Below are 21,939 nucleotides of genomic sequence, written 5' to 3'. Positions count from 1 at the left end.
CCTATTACTCAGAGGTATACTAAGGGAGTGATATACACTTCACTTTCAGTGTGAACTGTGCTTTGTGATTTCAGTTCAGTTAAGGAGGTATTTATGACTCATGATAATATCTGATTTGAAGACATTTTATCTTTCCAGTTGGACCTGCTGGTGTGACTGTCTGTTCTACTATTTACAATATTTCATATTACTCTCTGCTTGTCTTCCCACTACCTCAAGCATGTCAACACTTGCTGAACCGTTTATCTGTGGCTGAGCTGCAAGACGAGCCTCAGGCATGACAGGTGCAGTACTCATGGAATGAGCGCCTGCAAACCACTGGATGAATGGCTGTTTACCAGAATGCACCTCACCTTTGCCAATATTGCTCACGCAGCACTCATTTATGTTAATTATGCAACATTGCATGTGAAATACCCAAGATTAATGTCTGACCATTTATAGGAAAAAGCCACTAAGTTAATGGTTTGTAAGTTGAATTTGAATAGCAAGTTGTCTGTGAAATCCTGAAGTTGTACATGCAGGTTAAAAGTATATCATCATATTAACACATCATATTAAAATCACAGTTACAAAAGGTGCTTATGATTTACATGCAAGAAGTTAAATTGCACCACATAAAAAATATTCACCACATTATAAGTCTTTCTGGAAAATAATTATACATAATAACTGTATACATTATTTTTTTGGAATGCAAATTTTACTTTATTTGAAATAGAAACCAAGTTGCAGTTCTTGTGAAATATGCAATGACTACAGTCACTAAAGAACACTGGTGAGAACAGTATGTCTGATCTGATCACACCTCATTCAGCATGAAGCATCAGGAAACTTTTTTATTATTTATATCTTACCATTTGCTCAACAGGTTGTGGCGATGCTCATCTAGTTTGGGCGGAAAGGGTGTTTCATAGTTGGTTTAGGTTGTTTATGAAAGTCTGAGAAGTGTTTTTGATTAAAGGAAATGTGTTTGTTTTACCATATGGGCCTTTGAGCCTAATGATTCAGTAGTGCCTGAAGCCTGATCTGTTAAGTCACAACATGTTAGGTTTGACTTCAACAGAATACAGATCTATAGTACTTAGGTATATTTGGTGAAGATCTTCTGAGTTACAATACATGTTCGACATATAAATATCCAGTTTTATCCTTTCCTAGTATCTAAAACCCTTTTTGATTTTATTCAGTGAATGGTTTTTGGCCATAGACACAATTACAGTAATTATGTAGTCATTAGTTTCTCTTTCCAGAAATGTTTCTTACTCTGAACAATATATTGCTTTTAAATGTTCTGAAATGGAAGAAAAACCCTTTCATTACAATTTTCCTACAATTAATTCTACCCTGGTTCCTATTCCAAAACAGGTGACTGATGAGTTGATTTTCTCAGTACTAAAGCTGAACTTCAATTTCAACTGCTATCCTATCAGCTTCTTAAATTTAAATTAATAAAAAATATATACAGTGCCAGTCAATAATCTGGTCTGGACACACCTGCAGAAAATCATTTTTTTCTTAACAAGATAAAGGCCATAAGCACACTTCATGGTTGTATAGTAAATATTATCTTGCGTACAATGAAAGAGATGGAGTGGTGCAATAGAAGACTTGGCCCACGCAATCCCCCAACCTAAATGCATTAGAGCTGCTTTGGGATGAGTTGAATCAAATAATAACAGCAAGGTAGCCAACTTGTGGCCAGAACTAGTTGAAACTCCTTTAGGTATCTGTTTAAAAGGATGCTAAGAGTCTGTAATGCTGGCATTGAAGCAAAAGGGGGCTATTTTGTAGAGTCTAAAATGTGACAAAATTTCAAGATGTTGAGCACATCTCTTGGTTACAATGATATGTGTTACTTCATTGCCTTGAGGCCTTTTCCTATAAGGTGAATAACAGCTAAAATAGAGGCAAATGCATGAAAAGCAGGTGTGTCCAGATTTGACCGGTACTATATAATACATTATAGTTTGCATATGCATATGATTCTGTTTGTGTGGAATTTGTGGGGTTTTGGTGAACGTACTTGATGGTAGTGTTGTAGTCAAGACCGCCTAAACCGAGACCAAGACATTGCCGAGACCAGAGGGTATCAAGACCAAGACACTGCCGAGACTTGAGGGTACCAAGACCAAGACACACTAAGGCGAGACCAAGACCAAGACACACTAAGGCGAGACCAAGACCAAGACCAAAACAGACTAGCGCTAGAATCGACATCACATTACTCAGATCAACTGTAGAGAAAAAAGGCATTGCTGTAAAGTGACATTACTCGTGAAATCAAATTCATGTTATCTTTTCAATTATATTGTCCATATGTCCATATGTCTCTCATTTAAAATCTCCCAGATTTGTCATAGTTACGAGGCCTGATTGAAAATAATATTCTCAGCAATCCTCTCTATAACCATTTTATCAGACGTCGTCAAGGGAAAGAGATGGGATGTACCAGAAAGATGTTCATATTAAGTCTCTTATACCAGGGACAGACGCCTCGGGTAAGCTATGAATACGGCTATCTAATGATCCTTTGCTTTGAATTGAAGAGAATGAGCCTCCAGATTGACTTGCACCTCCAAGACCGTGCTTTCTAATCAATGTAAAATACCTAATTTATTTGAATTATAACTATGCTATAGACTTTGCGGACATTTTCTGACATTTCTTTGCCGACTTCGCTATGATGCGATGTGTATGATGTGTGTGGACTGTGAAGCACTGGCAGTGTCCGTTGAGAAAATGTATAAAATGTAACGTTTTTAAAATAGATGCATCTGACTGGTTGCATTTGAATTGAGGCGCGTAATAATGATACTGTTCTGTGAGGATGTGCTGTTTTCTCTTTTTTTCCCCATCCCATCGAGACCGCTATGTCCGAGACCAAGACAAGACCAAGACCAAATGGAGTCGAGACCAAGACAAGACCGAGACCACAAAAAATTGGTATCGAGACCAAGACCGGTCTCGAGAACTACAGCACTACTTGATGGTTGTAAAATGCCTATAGTACTTGTATCCCACCCAGGTTCTCCCCTACTACACCGATGGTACTTTCCCGCTATATGATCCAGTATCACTGCATCCCTGAAATGGATAATCAGAAAAGAAAGATGGATAGATGTATCATTTCCATAGTCATTGTATATACCTGAGACTGATGACTGAAACTGATGACTATTCAGATAGTGGTAATAGACCTTCATTATCTCCAGATTTTATAATAATACAATATGAAAGACGTTTCAGCTCAGTGTATCACTCCATGCATCATATATCATACATTAAAAGATAAAATGACTAATGAATCTGGATCATATCACATTGTAACTTTAAGTTTGTGATCATTTTTCTTTTTGTTCATTTGTGTAATACGATGCCTCTCAGAATAAATATTGCAAGTAATTCATTGATGGCTGAATATTATAAAAAAATAATCACTGCAATATTTGTTTTCGTTAACAAAATGTTTTAGACAAATGACATTGCAATGACTCATAAAGAACATTCGTCATTCATTTGCTTAGTGGACACACCAGTCTAGGGTTTTGCAACTTTCATATTTACATTTTTACTTTATTATGTAAGTGTAAATGTAATAAAGCAGTTCTTGCTAAGTGTTATGTTAAAGAACATAACTAAAAGACTTCTTTGAACTCCACCTTCGCTGTTTACATGTAGTTTACTTGTTGGAATGGTGTGTATCTTAGCAGGTTAGTGATCTATGCTCATGTTCAGAACATAAGAAATTTACAAACAAGAGGAGGCCATTCGGCCCATCAAGCTCATCTGGGGAGAACTGAACTAATAGCTTAAAGCTATTAAAATCGTATCTAACTCTGATTTAAAGGAACCCAAGGTTTTAGTTTGCACTACACTAACAGGAAGACTATTCCATACTCAAAAAAGTGCTTTCTCAAATGCAGTTTAAAATGTCCTCCTGCTAATTTCCACCTATGGCCATGGGTTCTTGTATTTCAACTAATATTGAGGTAACTATTCAGTTGAACAGCATCCAGACCTGTTAGAATCTTACCTGGATCATGTCCCCCCTTAATCTCCTTTGCGCAAGGCTGAGCAGATTCAGCTCAGCTAACCTCTCCTCACAAGACATGCTTGAAGTAGGTCATAGGTTCAAATCCTGTGCAAAGCAGGGTAGTCATATCACTTGGGATCATGAGCAAGACCCTTACATTCAGCTGTTCCAGGAATAGTGGCTGCCCCTTATCTATGATCCTCACTTGTACATTGACTTGGACAAAAGTGTCTACTAAATAACATAGGAACACGTGGAATTTCTTTTGGGTTTAATGAAATATCTATCTAAAGCAGAAAGACCTACGACAGTATAAATTCCTCTGCAGTTGCAGTATGTGTCCAGCAGGTGGTATAAATACACCCTGTAGTGAAGTTAGTTCTTTTTTAAGTCTAGGAAGGAGAGCCTCTCTGGTCTGCCTTGGTTCATCATTTCTATTTCAGCTATATGGGACACAAGGCAACAGTAGCTTTGATTGTTTTAATGCTCCATGTGCCAAACATTCAATCATAGAGTTATAGCACTACTGGGAAAATACTTGTAATATGAAGTTGTCGTATAGCAACAGTTCCTTAAATGGATATACAGATTTTAAACTGAATTATATTAGCATGTTGAGAGAAAAATCGGAACTTTAAGAAGTGACATTTTAAACATTTACAGCATAAATACCTCTTATATATACAGTGGTGCCTGCGGTTCACGAACACAATCCGTTGCAGGAAAGTGGTCGTGAACCAATTTTTACGCGAACCAAGGCAATTTTCCTCATAAGAAAGCATTGAAATTCGATCAATTCGTTCAAAAGCCTATCAAATAATAATTTTTGTTTATTTATTTTCTGGTTTTTATAGTGAAAACACACAATATAGTGGGGCGACGGGCGGACCGAGGCATCGCGGGAGCAGAGCGAGACATATGGAGACTTGCTTGCCGGGGAAATCACGCTCTTTATCAGTCCTTGTATTGTTAATGTTAATGGTTAATGGTTGTATTTCCCTATTGTGGCGCGTGTGGTTTGCCTCGTGTGTATTTAGCGTGTGTAAATCTCCCACCATGTGTGAATCTTGTAGTTTAGCGTCTGACAACCTTGTGTTTTCCCAGTCTGTGTATGTGGGTTCGATGCTCGTTGGGTGCCAGTTGTGGTCCTTCTACTTACAATTGCACGTGGGGCATGTCGATGCTACACTAGTATAAAAAAAGGAATCTTTTTTATACTAGTGTTCATCAACCAATTATTGTACGCGAACCAATGCATTTTTTCCACGAAATTTTTGGTCGTATTGTTCGTAAGCCGCAGCGCTCGTGAACCGCAGGCACCGCTGTACTTTCAGTTGTGTGACACTTGTCATTTGCCATCTGCTAGACCTACAGAATTTCAGGCTACCACATTATGTATCTTTGAATTTTTAAGTTATATACTGTATATTAGTGTTTTTCCATATTGATAACAAATGGGACTGAACTTTCTAGCACTTTGCACTTTATGCACCATGCTTTTGAAAATATATATACCAAACTTGATGCTCATTTATTCATTGCATAGCTTAACCACTTGGCCTTCACAGGGTTCTCCATGTGCAGGAAATGTTAACACTGCCATGTAAGATATGCTGAATATGGCACCCTGTGCAATAGCAGAATCTCACTTTTTATACACGCAAAATGTGCAAAGTTGTGAAATCAACCATGATTTCTTGAAGAGGAAGCCTTCAGAGGAAGCCTTTGCATACCATTCAGATTTGCAGAGCAGCAACTTTCCTGATGAAGAAAATGCTGTGCCAGTCAGTAGTTCCTGAAAGCTGGAAATAGAAAGCTTGTTCTTACAAGCAAAACTATACTTTGTTGTGATTGTCACTGATTTTCTAGTACAATAACAACAACATTAAAATGCATTAGCAATAAATTCCTATAATAAATTCCAAGAGGCTTAAAGTGTCCTTGCCCCACTTCTGCCTGACTAATGCCTACATTAGATGACATTTTGACCAATTAACACTATTGACGCGCATATTTCTTTTTTATCTTCTACATGATAAGTAACTCGACAGCAGACAGGGTAGTGAGTAAGTGCTGGACTTTGCACTTAAGTGACAAATCACCAGGAGAGCTTTTCAGCACGGCTAATAAAAGCAAAACAAAATTACAGCAAACTATCAAAACCTCTAAACTGGTCATATGTATTTCCCATCCATCCTCCACCTGCTTATCTTAGATAGGTTCGTGGGGGAGGGGATTGAGCCTGTCCCAGGTAGCCTAGGGCCCAAGGCTCGGAAATACCCTTAGGGGTAATGTACACACAGATATCATGGTTTGAGATATACCTTAAGTGCATGGGAATCCTGTGCAACATACAAACTGCATACTTCTCTCATGCACACCGCAGAGGCAGCATTCAATCCCCCAGCCTTGGAGATAGGAGACAGCAATGCTACTTTCAAACCATTCTTCAATGAGTATTGTAATCTGTAAATTGTTCGAGATTCATCTAAATTAAAATAACTCCTCAAAAGAACTTGTCGCACCTTATAAAAAAAAAGGTACTTAGGCTGAATTGCTAATGTAAAATCACGCAGTTGTAATAAATGGATACACGGCCACATAAAAAATAATAATCTATGAAAGTATCTTTTGATTAAATCCTCTGCCTAACAGCCAAATAATGACAAAAAAGGTCTTGTGCTCATTCCAGAATTGATTGTTACCGTGTTGTTTACTTCTGGCCATGGTTTCCTTGAGTGAGTAATCACTGAGTAGCCAAGCAGAGGTGCCTCCACCCTGCGCAGACTTTGAACTGCTGCACTGTTGGTTAATGAGTAACAGTCATGGTTTCTGTGAGTGGAAGTTGATTATGTCTGCCCTATCCACCTGGCACCTACCGCTACTATTGTGTCAGCATATTAATGTAGCCACTACCAGAGGAGAGAGTAAAACTGCCTTCTGATTTCTGTAGCTGTCCCTGCACCTTCTTCTAGTGTTACTGTGTCAATCTGTCATTAGCAACAGATGACAAGTCAAAGAACAATGTGTGGCTGCACAGATTAGCACTGTTTACCCGTCATCAGATGGTTGCTGATGTGAATTGCTCTAGGGGTGCTGGATAGAACGCTGACCATGTTCTCTTGCCCCACATTTGGCTCTCACTTTGATCTGTCCATCTCATAGGAGAATAACATGGAATATGTGAAAACTGAAAAGAATTCAGGAAATCCTGAAATAGCAGGCAAGAGAAAAATCCAAGATCAAATTTATTATTGTTATGACTGATAAAAATGGTAAAAGGAATGCTGAAGTGAGCTAAAATGAAAGTTAATAAGTGAGTACACATTTTAGTTTGAGATTTAGTCTTTGTATGAATAAGGACCAAATGTGTTAGCAGTTAAACAAATTTAGTAACAGTATATGGAAGTGTAGTTTTTAAAAGAATATAGGATAACACTTTACATGATGGGGCACAAATACTTTATATTTCAGTTACTACTGAAGTACAAATTATGAATAAATCATAAACAAATTTAGTTGCTACTTGAGATAAAAGATGTATCATAATTCAGAATACTATGGCTCTAGGTCAACTTTTCTATAGTCCGTTTCATTGTTACCTGCTATCTGCTATCTGGTAAGATTTCCTGGAGGAAACCTCACAACAACACAAGGAGAACATGTAAACTCTACACACATGGAATTCTGGTGAAGACTTGAACCCAGATCCCAGAGGGGTGAGGTAACACAGCTAAGCACTGCACAACTGTGCCACCCCTAATTATCATTCAATTAATCATAATTATCATCTTCATCATCTTCATACTTGCTTCTACTGTTGAGATTCACCTTAGCAGCACGCTGTGCAGAACAGTTCAGATGTTCCTCTCCAAAGCCACAGACTGTAGCTCATTCTGGGGGTCCCCCAAATGTTCTCTAGGAAACTAGGAGATATATTCTCACCAATGTGTCCTGAGTCTGCCCAGAGGGGGGTCTACTCAGCACACCATGCCGAGAGCAGCTTCTGGCAGCCAACCAGGTGACATCCATATGACATGCATAAACCACCTCAGATGATTTCTCTCAATACACAGGATCTCTGTTTTGGGATTCCTCTTTCACGCCCAAAAATTCTGCATCCTGTCACAAAGACTTAACCCAGCAACCCTATGGAGAAACCTCAATTTGACTACTTGCAGTTCTTCTTTCAATCATTTGCTACAGCTCATGACCACAGGTAACGGATCGACTGGTAAACCACGGGCCTCGTCCACTCCTGCCTCACCACCGCAGACCCGCTCGGTGCCCAAAAACTGCAGCTGTTGAAATTGATCTGCCTGCCAGTGTGACTTTGCTCCTGCCACTACTCATGAAAATGATTACCGAGGTGCTTCAACTCCTCCACGATTGTCCAAAATCCCTCACCTAGAAAAAGCAATCTGCACTAGTCAACGAGGACCCCATCGGAACTTGGACCACAGATTTTAAGGCGATGATTCTTATCTCCTCCACTTAGCATGGCAAAGAGGTTTGTGTGCTTCAGCGATCAACACAGCTACATCATCCGCGTTTGATATCCTGGTAGGACTAGGGTCACTGGTACCCATCAAAAGAGCCTAGCAACCCACCAAAACAACTGTAAGACCAAATGGCGTATGTGGACCCATTTGGGGGTTCACCACCAACGGGTGAAAGATTAGGGCAATGTATAGTGTCATTGGGGCAGCAAGCATGACTTTATCAGTGTAAAAAATAAAATTATGTAGTGTGTGTGTGTGTATATATATATATATATATATATATATATATATATTGAATATAAACTAAAAGAATTCCTAAATGGGAAAATTGAACTAGGTGGGTCACTGGCAAGTTTATAGCAATCATAATCATTTGTAAAACGTTTGTTTTATGTTACAATCATATAACCATAAAAAAGATGACAGAATCTAGGGAAAAGTCCAACAATATTGAAGTGGATGTTTTTTATTTATATAACATATTTAGTTATGTTGGCAGATCGAAAGTGACTCATTTTCAGTCCTGGGTAACCAAATGTAGGACACTTAACCAAATTCTATTTGGTTATCTCTTAGTGACTCTGACCTTGAAATCTGACAAACCAGGGACCATGTTACAGAGGAAGTAAATATTTTAACTTACTTAACCTTCTGTGCTGCAGTGAACTGTAGACAATTCACATTTTTTTGACCACATGGCTCTGACAACATAGTGAATCTCTACTGCTTCTAACCAGGTGGAAAATTAATTGACTTATCTAGTGCCCCCAGGAATCATGTGATCCGAGTCAATGCCAGACACATTTTCTGGAAGAGTTGGCAATTATTTTTAATGAAAGGACAATATTAAAGAGAATATCATGCTTCTAAAATTAATGCTAGTACCTCATAAATATAGTTACGCATGTCAGGGTAATTAGCAACTTCTTGACAACCAATATCATAATACTAATTTTTCATACTGAATTTAATTGGTTGAACAAAGAAGTGCTTTTTTAGTAGTCTATGCAAGCCAGTGGACAGGGAAAGCTATGTTTGGGGGAATCACAAGTTGCCATGGTGATTGATAAAAGTAAATTGGCCCTAATTAAATTGATTACCGGTAACCTTCTGAGCCCAAATACAGCTAACTAGGGGATTCAGGGAAGACTGTGAAGCTTCAATGGGTTCAATGTACAAAAATGGCCATTTAATCAGAACTGTATGTCAGTGTCTTACAGTGGTTTCTACAGCAATAGTATATAGTGAAGGCTCTCCATTGAAATCCTATATAATATTGTAGTCAGACACAGCACTGATGAAATATTTTCCAAATTAGTATGTTTCAGTTAGCAGGTGACTGCTTAGTGTACAAATATCATGATATACCTCATTGGTGGTGCTGTTTGTGCCCACAGAGATCACTCAAGGGCACAAAAAATGTCTCCTCTGTTTAGCTTCATTACTATTTAAATATACACAAGGTGGAGCATAGAATACAGTGACGTGGCCGGCAGGAGCTGCTAAGTTAAACTTAGAAGTTGCCTTTGGACATGGGGCAGTGTAATTACAATCTTTTAAGGGAGCTGTTTGGTTTTGAGCATGGACAGGAATGTCCCATGACTGTTCCTTTCAAACTAGTAGAAGGCGAGGCAGGGTTTGCTTGAAGCACCAGTTCTTCATGGGAATTTACAAAGAGAACTACAGTGCAGATGTTATTTCATGTCAAGAATGACATTACAAAGTCCCAAAAATCATTCATGTAGTTTTTCCACATAAGGTGTTCTAGTTTATAGCAATGATTAGGTGCTGTGTTATAAAATCTTGCAGTCTGGTGAGTAAAGCAGGTTTCTTTTTTTAGTAACATGAGCAGAAATGAAAACATTGCAGTCCTTCATATTTAACATCCTAAGTACAATACTCATAATTAAATTTTTCTAGTTACACACTAAGAGGCAATACACAATGTGTATGTAAAGTCCATACAACATATACTACACAACATGGAACTCAGGAGTATAAAGATATCCTTAAACAATGGAAACTGCACTTGCTGTATATGTTACAATGATTTTGCAAGAAACAGTAGCACCATCACTCTGGTCCTATGGTAGTAGCATTTGAAGGAGCATCCTTCAGCATTGTGCTTTCTTATGTGTCAAAAAAAAGTCTGAATGTTCATAGTAGAGTCTTAGGGAAAGCACTCATCCCTTTACTTTTGGTGATATTACATGCCCGTACGTAGCAGCAGTGCTCTTTATTAAACACATGAGCAGGCTGGATTAATATGTGCTGACACAATTGAATAATGAAAACTGGACAATCCTGTTGAGGCCTTTGTTATGATTATATCACCCTTGTAATCCGGAGCTATAATTCAGCTACGGTAAACATCTGCATTTTAGCTATTGTTGTTTTATATGCTCCTATCCAAACATATGAGAAAAAGGCAATATCCTGTGTCCTGTCTAGGGTATATCTTGCCTTGTGCCTTACACGTGCCCAAGCTCAGCATGACCCAGTGTGGTATAAGTAAGGATGGGTGGATGGATGGAAATATCCTATGGGTTTGACAAAGGCTGATGTTTCTATGGGTGAATTCATAGATTTACATTTGCATTCATTTATTTAGCAGATGGTTTTGTCCAATTTACAAAGATATACAAGTGAGGCAGACGGCACAGCACAAGTAGACAGCTGTCAAGGAGCCAACCCAGCAAAAGTGTGGCTAGGCGGAGATCCAATGGGTGCCCAGTAACTAGGGTGAGCAACACTGGAGCAAGGCTATTCAGTTCAATTCAACTTCACAGTCGTTATACAGTGCCAGAGCAAACATCCAATTAAAGGTATGCTTGAGTAAACTCCAAAGGACAGTGCAAGAAAGGGAAGGCAATCGGAAACAATGAAATGTTTCTCGTTTGATTCATCATACAGTACTTACAAACAGTAAGAACATAATGCATATTTTCAAAAGAAAAAGTGTAACTCCGTACATTCAGGGTGCATGGGAGAATAGTTTAGTGACCATAGAGGAAGACAGTGGTCTAGGGCCTGGTGAAGTTGTTCCCACAACAACCGGGTGTTGAGGTGTTTTTTGAAGGTTGAGAGAGAATCTGAACACTAGATCAAATATAAACATATTTTAAGCATGAGTGCCTGACAGATCGGCATCTTTCCTTCATGTGTGGCTGCCCAGTATGGAATGATTACCTGATCTAGAACAGCCTGATACGCGTTCCGGTTCTTTATGATAGAACGTACAGTCGTCAGTCATGTTACCTGCCAGTTTTTTGCATCTGGCTGCTAGTGTGTTATATTGATACTTCAGTGTTTTTCATTCTTGCCCATGACCCTGATTAGGATAACTGGTCAGAGGACGGATGACTGGGTGGAAGGACGTTCTCATAATCTGTGCTTTTTCATTGTTTTCTCTGAATTATTTTGAAAGCTCCTTTGTCTTTATAATTGAGTATTTGCTTGAAATTCACTACCTCACTGATGAACCTCAGAGAAACAAACGTCTTTATGTTCAGAACAAGGAACACTATTCTGAAACAGCACTAGAATTGCAGAGAGAAATCAGTCAGCTAATCATTTCACTCATTCTGATAACTCTGTGCACCCTATGTAATATTTTACACAGGTTTTTCCATTAAATTTCCAATTAATTTATTTACTAATATTTACTTTCAACTTATGTTGTGCATAATCAAAATTATTTATCACTATTAAGTGACATATCATAACATCCTCTAATTGGTTAATGAAAAACTACTGATCCTAGTACACATTCCAGCTGGTTTATTTGCCATAAAATGTCTTTCAGGATAAATCAAATACCACGTTTAGCGATAAGTAATACTGTGCAAAAACCCAGTTGAGAAAACTTAAGCATCTACTCAACATTGGTCATTGAAAATCAAGTGTGAAAAGATGGAATGTCTGTATTAATTCGTACCAGTTGTGCACGATAAACACAAAAAGTATGAAAAAGCAAGTCGTCGTGTTATCACAGATGAGTTTTTAGTGAGACAAATCACTAGAACTATTCTGGCATTTGAACAGAAAAATATAGGAATTGACAAACAAACAGTAAAGTTTAAAACAATAATGTGAATACGCAGAGAGGAAAACTTTTCATAACCTACGTTATAGCCAAATAATTATGTTTTAGGGAATGGTAAAATACAATGACACGGAGGCACATTTAAAAAAAAATCTTTCGAGTTAAGCCTTTTTGGAGGTTACATTATCCAGACTTTGCGCTGGATGGATCCCGTTTATTCCTCCGCCTCCCAATGCAGTTCCCCATGAGTAAGAGACGAATAGCGGTTGCGCGGAGTGATTCGGAGGGGGCTACACCCAGTCAGCGACCGTTCGCATAGGCTGCTTCTCTCTGCCTGCCGAAAAAAGCACATTAAAGCGGGGACGCCACGGAGCTCGGAGTCAGGGTTATCGCCGGAGAAACCGCAGCTCCAGGGAAGCGCGAAACAACCACGCTGCCGCAGTATTAACGACGGAAGCTCGTTTCCCGTTGTTCTTTTTTTAAAAATACATTTTAGTAAAAGACGCAGTTATGTCCTGGCAAGGCTACGTGGATAACCTGATGGCCGATGGCTGCTGCCAGGACTCCGCCATTGTTGGGTACACGGAATCCAAATATGTCTGGGCAGCACATCCCGGTGGCACTTTTAGCAATATAACGGTAAGGAGAGCGGACACGATGAGACACAATAATGAGGCTAAAGGTAATGGTGAGATCTGTCCGTTCATCATCGGGGATGTTTGAGAAGGAGGCCTCGCCGATCGGGGGCTGCCTGAAGTAGGAGTATTTTCGGCAAACCGACACACATGATTTCCCAGGCAGTGGATATAACTGCTTACGGCCTTTAAGTGTGCTGCTTGTGCGGGCTTATTTAAGGCGGTTCTTATATGTAGACAACGGTCCCGAGAACATGAAGCTGGCAAGGCGTGGAAAAGGCCTCTGCCGTTACAGCCGGGCTGCTGCTTAAATCATTTTGTAGCCACTGACTTCTCCCAATTCCGATGGGATGGACGGGCCGCCTCATTGTAAATAAATTAGTTAATTTTAAGTCCGTGTCTTTCTCGCCAGTCTGAAATGACCGAGGATAGCGGTGACGTGATTGTAGCATGATATTAAAAAGTTGTCGGCTGCGGTGCCGCGGCGCGTGCTGGCGACGGGAAGAGGAGGCGCGGAGGGGAGGCTGAACACGGGATAAAATCCAGCCAGCCGTTTGGAGTTTAAAATAGTTGGTTGTGTCTGGTTCCCGGGTTTGTCCCCACCCCGGTTAGAAAAGCAGCATAGTTGCCGGCCTTGGATAGTGGTATCTGCCGTACAGGATAATGCTGGATTCGCAGATGCCCCCCCTCCCGTTTTCCAAGATGGCGTTTTCCCTCCGTGCCTTTTCCTGCCTGGACTCTGCAGTGCCGTCAGCCAGCTTCCTTTCAGCTTTCCCCCTTTTTTGCTATATGCTGCACGTTTCCTTTTACCGGTGCCAGTGCTTCTTAATGTTAAAACTTAAGTGTCAGAACGTGATCATATTATGCCCGTTATTTCTGACGGGCGGGATGGCACTAATGCAGTAGAAGTTAGCAGATTGCGGAGTTTATGGGGTCTGCAGTTTTGCCTATGAGCAAACTTTTAAAGCAGTTCTGATTGAATGAGATTTTATCTAGCGGTGAAAATTCGTCCCGGCCTACATATTTATAGTTTTTTTTAATTGTTATTAATCATAACTTTCAATGTTCCCTGTTTTCGATTTAGAATTCTGTAATGTTATACGGGGAATTAATTAAATATACGGATCTTTAATACATTGTGACATTGTGTTGATTTATATTATTAATACATCAGTCCCCGTTCACCCGTGACCCTTCCAGTCGAACAGCAGCCGCTGAAGGGAAAATGCACGCATGGCCGTGAAAGGTTACTGTAGTCTGTTTCATTGTCTTATCGTACCGTTGTTTTTATCTACATAGTTTTGTAGTGCACGGCTTGGAAGGATTCTTACAGGTTCATATTGATTCATTACCAAACCTACCATTGCTGCTCAAGAAAATCAGCACTTATTACCCGGGGCTGAATTTTAACATAGAACTTAGGAACGACGTAGCATTCTTAAACGCACCCACATCATTTGGCTGATTGATAAGGGGGAAAACCCTATGTTAGGTTTATGTTCTTGGCTAACTAGTATTTTATGATTTCCTGGATGTCGGTACTGTTTGGTATTTATTTGTCCCTCTAACTCTGACGCCTATATATGAAAATACTAAATACTTGGCATGGTTCATTTTTCCTCCACAGCTGCATCTCAGATCTTTGTCAGGAAACGTTGATAGTAACTTTATTGGCACAGTTGTAAAATAGAGTAAATATGTGTATGATCCTAGGGTAGGATAAGCTTTTATCGCACAGTCGAAATTTACTTTTGGTTTAGTGGGAGACCTACAACACCCAGCATTCTTTCAACTGCATTTGTTAGTCATTGCTGTTTTACCTCTTAAATACAAGTTTGCAGCATCAATCATGTATCTGCTAGGTATGTGTTTGGGTAAACTTTCCAAAGGGCTATCTTCAGACAGCAGGTGTGTGTGTCTCTCTCTCTCTCTCTCTCTCTCTCTCTCTCTCTCTCTCTCTCTCTCTCTCTCTCTCTCTCTCTCTCTCTCTATATATATATATATATATATATATATATATATATATATATATATATATATATATATATATATATATATATATATCCATCCATCCATCCATCCATCCAGCAATAAACTACAATTGATCATGTTCTTTGTATCTTTTAACTACTTGTTTGAAAAGTGTGCATAAATTTACTGTGTGTTCCCCCTCTTTAGAAACAACTCCCTTGAGTTCATTCCTTTTCCAGGAATAAACCAGATTCCTGAACTTTGACTTTGTGTGGCCAGTTCATGTTTTGGCTATACATTCTGTACTGGCTCAAAGCCCCGATTTTGTAGTAGATCTTTGTATTTTTGTGTATTTATTAGATGAAAAGGATGCTGGGTATGTTTTATCCTTTTTATGGTTTATCCTTTGGGGGGGGGGGGGGGGGAATGAAGGTAAAGAATTGAATGACAAGGTACCTAGGTATATAACATTCTGCTGTCATCATACTGACAGGAGCCAATCCGGTGAGATTGTGGCTGTGAATGAATTCCTACAAATATTCCATGATAGGTCACCAAGTGAATGTTTGTTTTATGGTATTAATTGAATGTGTACTATTTTATTTGTTTTTGACTTTAGACATAGTGGTTTAAACTTCAGGATTTATTAGGGTTGTTGACAAGGCTATTCTGAGCATTGGTAGCCATTAGCTGGCTAGTTCTCACAGTGTAAAATCAGCACTTGGGAAAAGGATTTTTTTTTTAAGTTGGCTAGCTAGCCGCCAGATGTCATTCTTCGAAAGTTTGCTGTCGCCTTGCAGTTTTGAGTGCTCGATGTCATTTCAGTGTGTGTTTATTTTGTAGACCAAAAACAAAGGCAAGCAAATTGTATAGAATAGAAACGCTTTGCACTTTACATTCATGGCTACATGGCGAATGCAAAGCAAGGAAACACTCTAGAATCTTAAATGTTGATCACAGCATGTTGCTGTTTTTTCTTTCATATCATGCTGTTTGCTGGAGAGGCATGCAGATAGTAAGGGGCATCGTTTGCTGCCATATTTGTGCTTTTAAATAATTCCTGTGGGAGAGTAATGTCCTGTTTCTCTCTCTGTTTTAAGGCTCAAGAAATTGACGTCATAGTAGGAAAGGACCGAGAGAGTTTCTTCACCAATGGATTGACTTTAGGTCACAAGAAGTGCTCCGTGATCAGAGACAGCCTTCTAGTTGATGGTGACTGGACAATGGACATCAGGACAAAGAGTCACAGCGGCGAGGCTACGTATAATATTTCTGTAGGCAGAGCTGGCAAAGGTAACCTAATTTTCTCCTTGCTTATTTTTGACTGATAGATGTACACGACTGAAAATTGCTTTTCCTCTGTGCATTGGCTGCCAGATTAAACACAAACCTTTTTAAATTGGTTTGTCATTTTTAATCCTCCACCTGAAGGATGTCACGTACTTTTTTGTATTGGATGATCAGTATTAAAATTCCATGATGCCAGTTTACTTTTTGCATAATATTCACAGTGTAATTTAAACACATCTGGAAAACGATGATGTAAATGCTGCATGATTTGCAGTGGTAATTGTCATGAGTTTTCTACCTGTGTTTTTCTTACATCAATGGGTAAGTGTTAGCCAGATATTGGACATGTACTGTAAAAAAAAAAAATGCATATTTGGGAAATGTTTGTCTGACGGAAGCATTCACTTTCTTGTTGCAGGCCCTAATTGATTCGCTTGATTTAAACATTCAAGTCTTTGTTCTAATATTCAGTCAACATAACTGAGTGTTCACCACTTCTAAAACTGTAATCCTAAATAACAAACTAACACATGTGTCCCCCTACTGAACCTGTACCGGGAATGAGCCTTTCTCAGTTATAGCTTGAAAAGCAAAGAATGCAGTTATGCTGAATGCCTGCAATATGTAACCAGAGCTGGTTGCAGCCCGTTTCATGTCAAAGAGGAGCCTCATCTCTATATTAATTGGGACCCTTTTAGAGATTCTGGAAAATTGGTGGGAACACCTTTGTAAAGTGGACTCGCAGTTGGTTTCATTCCTCGATACTGTTTGATAGCAAAGGGCGATTGGTACGTATCTTGGCAATCTTTAAAATGGAAAACCAAAATGTATCCATTATATTGGATTATGCTTATTGGGTCAGTTGCTCTATTCATTTGATAAAGTGAATTGGTAGTGACTCTTGAAAGTTTTTGTATGGGTAGTTTACAGACCTAGTGTACCACTCTGTAGAGTGTTGGGTAAATTCATTTCCATATCAGATTCTCATAACTGAACATTTTATACCCCATCAACAAGCAGATTTCGTTGTGGTGTATTACTTGCGAAGTAGTGTTTTGAAAGGGCCACTTAAATTTCACTGCTCACTGTAGTTTTGGATGAGCAGGATAGTTCCAGTGGGTGGCTCTGGGGAAATGGCACAAGTCTGTGAGTTACATGGGAGAAGAAGCCAACCAGTGTCTCTAAAACAATCATGTGGCACACCCAGAGCAGCTTTCTCTGGGAACAGAGAAATGTAATATGGTATTTAAGGTTTTTTTTTTTTCCCCGCTATCTGCTTGGAAGTTTAAATACATGTTTTTGTTAAATAGTTTCCAATATGCTTCAGTATAAAGCATCATCTGGTCTATGATAAGCCTGAGGAATTACAAAGTCAGTTTTTTTTTTTAATTTGCATATAAAAACGGAATGATGAAGATGGGAAGTTGACTAAGAAAGTCAGAGCAGAGTCTTTGTGTTTTTTTTAATGGCATTCATTGTAGTTTAGGTAAAGGTTGAATTTTTGAAGACTGTCGGGTGTCTTGAGTTGGGCCGACGGCATGAAAATGAATGCTTCGGTTACGCTTTCTGTCCGTGTGATTATAAACCACATCTCAACTGACTATTCTAAGCCTTTAAAGTCTTGCTGTCTTAACCTTTGCACTAACTATCTGCATTTTCTCTAAACTTCCCTTTCTTCTTTTCTTCCAGTCTTGGTTCTTGTAATGGGCAAGGAGGGGGTCCACGGAGGCGGATTGAATAAGAAGGCATATTCAATGGCAAAATACTTAAGGGATTCTGGGTTCTAGTTTAGTCAGGCTTGGTTTAAAAAAAAAAAAAATTTTAAAAAAATTTTAAAAAAAAAAAATTTAAAAACTAAGGAGGAAAAAAACTGCTGTTACATTTCCCTGTCAAAGTCACATTAACGTCTTAACATTAATAGCCAACAGATGGTTCTGGGGTGAAAGTCATTGATGTGTCTTTATGGTAGTGGGGAATGCTATTCTTTTTTGTCTCCTTTCTGAAGTTTGTTCTTTTGTTTTTCTTGTGTGCTCCAGCGTTGGTTTTAGTCATGGGAAAGGATGGTATCCATGGAGGGCAGCTCAACAAGAAAGCATTTATCATGGCTGACTACCTGAGAAAGTCTGGATATTAAGCAGCCTCTGCCCATTCATCTAGAAGCTCATAATCACCCTGTTGCGTCAAGAGAACTACCTGATGTAGTTGGTAGATGCTTCCCTCTCCCCTTATTTTATTTTCCTCCCCCCTTTGTTTTTGTCATCCTTTGTTAACCTCCTACCCAAGTACTGCTTTAATTTGTATGCATTTACACTGTATACCCAATCCTGCTTTGGCATCATCGTTTCACTTTAGTATATCACACTATTATCATAATGCAATGACTTTATTTAAAACGAAAGCTGATACAGGTCTGGGCGCTACTTAGCGAAACACAGGGCTCTTAGTGAATAGCTAGTGAAGGAATTTAACTGACGAGCCTACATGAAGGTGCCTGGTAGTAGCCTTGGATTGACCAATGGCCTTTTGAGCACTTTGAGCGATTTAGAAGCTCATACCGTCTTCCTTTTCTAGAGAATGTCTGGGAGGGAAACTGCATGCATATCGTCTAGCTCAGTGTTCCCCATGCCGGTCCTCGTGGGCCCCCAGTCAGTTCACGATTTTGCTCCATGCTAGATAGTGAACTGTCTAAGGCAAGCCTGCCAAATCCTCCCCCTGAGATCTACCACCCTGCAGAGCTTAGGTACAGCCATAATTTAACACACCTGATACAGATAATCAGGCACTTCAGTTATATCTCAGTATGAGAACCAGCTTAACTTCAACATAGCTGACTCTAATACTGAGATAAATTGAAGGCCCTGATTATCTGTATCAGGTGTGTTAAATTAGTTCTGTACCTAAGCTCTGCAGGGTGGTAGATCCCCAGGAGCAGGATTGGACAGCCCTGATCTAGGGGTTTCCGAGGGCCAGGTTGGGAAACACTGTCCTACCTTTTATTGGTTTTTCATTTGTTGAACTCCTGCCAAAACTTAAGTATCTTTCCATTATTACCTTAGAATTTTTCTTCATTTTGAACACTATATTCATGGCACTCCATCACATTGTGGCTTGCCCCTAATGTAAGCTATCCGATATTTTTTTGTTGTTGTTTTGCAAGCTCCGATTTGATTTGAGTTTGCCGTATCCTGCACCAATTTTTCTTTTTCTCGGCTATTACCTGGATGTAGTTCTGGTGGTATTCTGCATCTAAAAGCACATCATTGTTGCTGCAGGTAGACTTTTCTCTAATAACCTCTTTCCCATATCCCTGACTGTATGATCTCCCTGGACATTCCACTGTTACATTAGCAGAGGCAGGTAATTTTCTCAAGCTCCTGTACTTTTTTTTTTTTTTTAAAAGGCTGCCATTTTGGACACTAGATATCCCAACATGACCGTCTGGAGTGAATCCCATTTAAACATTGTTCATAGGACCAATTTTAGCTGCAACTTGGGAGTTAACAACTGCCCAAAGGCATTAAGCATTGAAAAGGAAGACTGCTGTTTGTTGGTTAACTCCAAAACAATAACTGATATTGAAATGACAGTAATGTGTTTGCTGCTGAACTTAGCGTTAGTTTGACGGAGCGGCAGTCTCCTCACTTTGTCAACTGTTTCGGTAATTTTTTTTAATTAACGATTGCATCTGACCTTGTAATCCCTTGCTGTGGAGAGAACTGTGGAATAAATTGCTCTGTGCTCTATTCATCTGTGATACTAAAATGTCTGTCAAAGCATGGTACTAAACATGCCCAATGTGTAAAAAGAGAAAGGAAGAAAAAAAAAAAAGAGAAGCAATTCACTTACACTTGCAGGGAAATGGTGTTGGTTGGGAAAAAAGAGCCTTGCTGTTTTGTGGAAATTTATACAAATTCTGTGCACCCGTGCCATAATTTAGAGATGGTCTGTTGCTGTTTTGGATTGCATTTTAACCTATGCCCAAAAAGATAAGATCAAATGGCACTTGAGTGTGAGCTCAAAATGTTAAGGCCTTGTTGAGTATGTACCAATTACATCTAATCTTGCTGATTTTTATGTTCTTTCCCTAAACTTTTTTTTCTTATTTGGGATACGGTAGAACATCAGATTTAATATGCATAAGAAATGCCATAAAATTGAGGGGGGGATATATGACCCTTGTTTACACACAGATCAAATAAATTTATTCCAACCAGATGAATTGCAGATGTGTTTTGATTTCCTAACTCTGATCGTTCCTAGATGGCGGAATTGGTGGTTGTTTGAGGTAAGGCAGCTGAGGGCTACGGGCTGTACTTACCCAACACCTAAAGGGCTGGGGGTCTAAAGCCAGCCTCTGCTCTGTGGAGTGTGCATGTTCCTCCCATGTCCTGTGGGGTTTTCATTGTTAAGCTAATCAGTGTCTCTAAAATTGTGTGTCTGTTAGGTGGGGTGGGGTCATCTCATCCAAAGTTGGGATAGACTCCACCCCCAGTAGAAGATTTCAGGGCTGTGGGAACCGTTGGGTGTTGATCTAAGCAAAGCACTACAGCTATATCACTCATTCAGTCTGGCTGTATCATGCATGATCTGCATGTGATTTTCAAAAAGGCACGCTACAAACTATAATTGTCATGTATTATATGACAAAAGACAGAAGGCACTCCCTCATTGTGGGCAGAGGTGAAGTCACAATTGTCACCGAATAAACAAAGTTGTCATTTCACGCTGCATTAACATATAGCTATGTTTACGTATGAGACAGGCAGTTCTTGACTCTACAGTACTGAGTGAAGCTCTAGATTGTTCATGTCCGCATTTCACCCAAAATTGTTTCAAGTTTCCATATAAATTTGAAAATCCCTTAAACGTATTTGAATATCCTGACATGACTTATGTGCCCGGCTTATTGAAAGAAGCAGAGTTATGGGTGCAGTCTCATCTCTGGTCTATAAAACGGATAAATACATTGGTGTGAGATGAAATAATTTTATATGCTAGTTTTTTCCCTCCCAGAGAAATGTAAATGTACTGTACAGCAGTAGGATGTATTTTCATCTGCACCAGCAAAATAACTCCCATATTTTATCAGCAGTACGTATTCCTTGTCTTGCACTTTCGTGTTTATGAAAATTTTAACTATTCTGCATTAAATGTACTAGAACTTATTTTAGCCAAAATTCTATAAAGATGTACTTAAGTGTTTTCAAAGGTATCTTTAAAGGGTGCTTTGCAAGTCAAATATCAACTTTGACAGAAATCTTAATGCTCAGTGGGAAATGCATTGTGTGTTAAGTATTGTTAGAGAACAAATGCAATATTTCATTAAGCATTTAATTCCATTAAATTTATGACTTGTTTAATTATTGCTTTCTGTCTGCCTTGTTCACTTTTTGGTTTCTCTTGTGTAACAAAATTGCTTTTAATTTTATCAATTCAAAAATGCGGAGGTAATAGTTCAGA

General features: G+C 39.1%; 1 protein-coding gene across 2 annotated transcripts; it reads left to right on the top strand.

The window, feature by feature from the left end:
• Positions 1-12,873: 12,873 nt before the first annotated feature.
• Positions 12,874-20,694, top strand: LOC111860495 (profilin-2). 2 transcript variants are annotated; one of them, XM_023844244.2, is made up of 3 exons: positions 12,874-13,222; positions 16,290-16,482; positions 18,169-18,509. In XM_023844244.2, the coding sequence occupies exons 1-3, from the start codon at positions 13,094-13,096 to the stop codon at positions 18,264-18,266; spliced, it is 420 nt and encodes a 139-aa protein (XP_023700012.1). In that variant the 5' UTR covers positions 12,874-13,093; the 3' UTR covers positions 18,267-18,509. The 2 variants fall into 2 exon arrangements, with proteins under 2 accessions (XP_023700012.1, XP_023700011.1); XM_023844243.2 differs by lacking the exon at positions 18,169-18,509 and adding an exon at positions 18,516-20,694 and having other exon boundaries at positions 12,885-13,222.
• The last annotated feature ends 1,245 nt before the right edge of the window (positions 20,695-21,939 follow it).

This window comes from Paramormyrops kingsleyae, chromosome 15, assembly GCF_048594095.1.
Source record: "Paramormyrops kingsleyae isolate MSU_618 chromosome 15, PKINGS_0.4, whole genome shotgun sequence".
In the NCBI taxonomy this organism is placed as follows: Eukaryota; Metazoa; Chordata; class Actinopteri; order Osteoglossiformes; family Mormyridae; genus Paramormyrops; species Paramormyrops kingsleyae.
This window is presented reverse-complemented; position numbering and strand designations above follow the sequence as displayed.

What these genes read in the sequence shown, in the direction of transcription:
- LOC111860495 (XM_023844243.2), top strand. Translation starts at nt 13,094, where the DNA reads ATGTCCTGGCAAGGCTACGTGGATAACCTGATGGCCGATGGCTGCTGC. An exon ending in GCACTTTTAGCAATATAACG is followed by an intron (nt 13,223 to 16,289) that starts GTAAGGAGAGCG and finishes CTCTGTTTTAAG; the next exon opens with GCTCAAGAAATTGACGTCAT. An exon ending in TGTAGGCAGAGCTGGCAAAG is followed by an intron (nt 16,483 to 18,515) that starts GTAACCTAATTT and finishes TGTGTGCTCCAG; the next exon opens with CGTTGGTTTTAGTCATGGGA.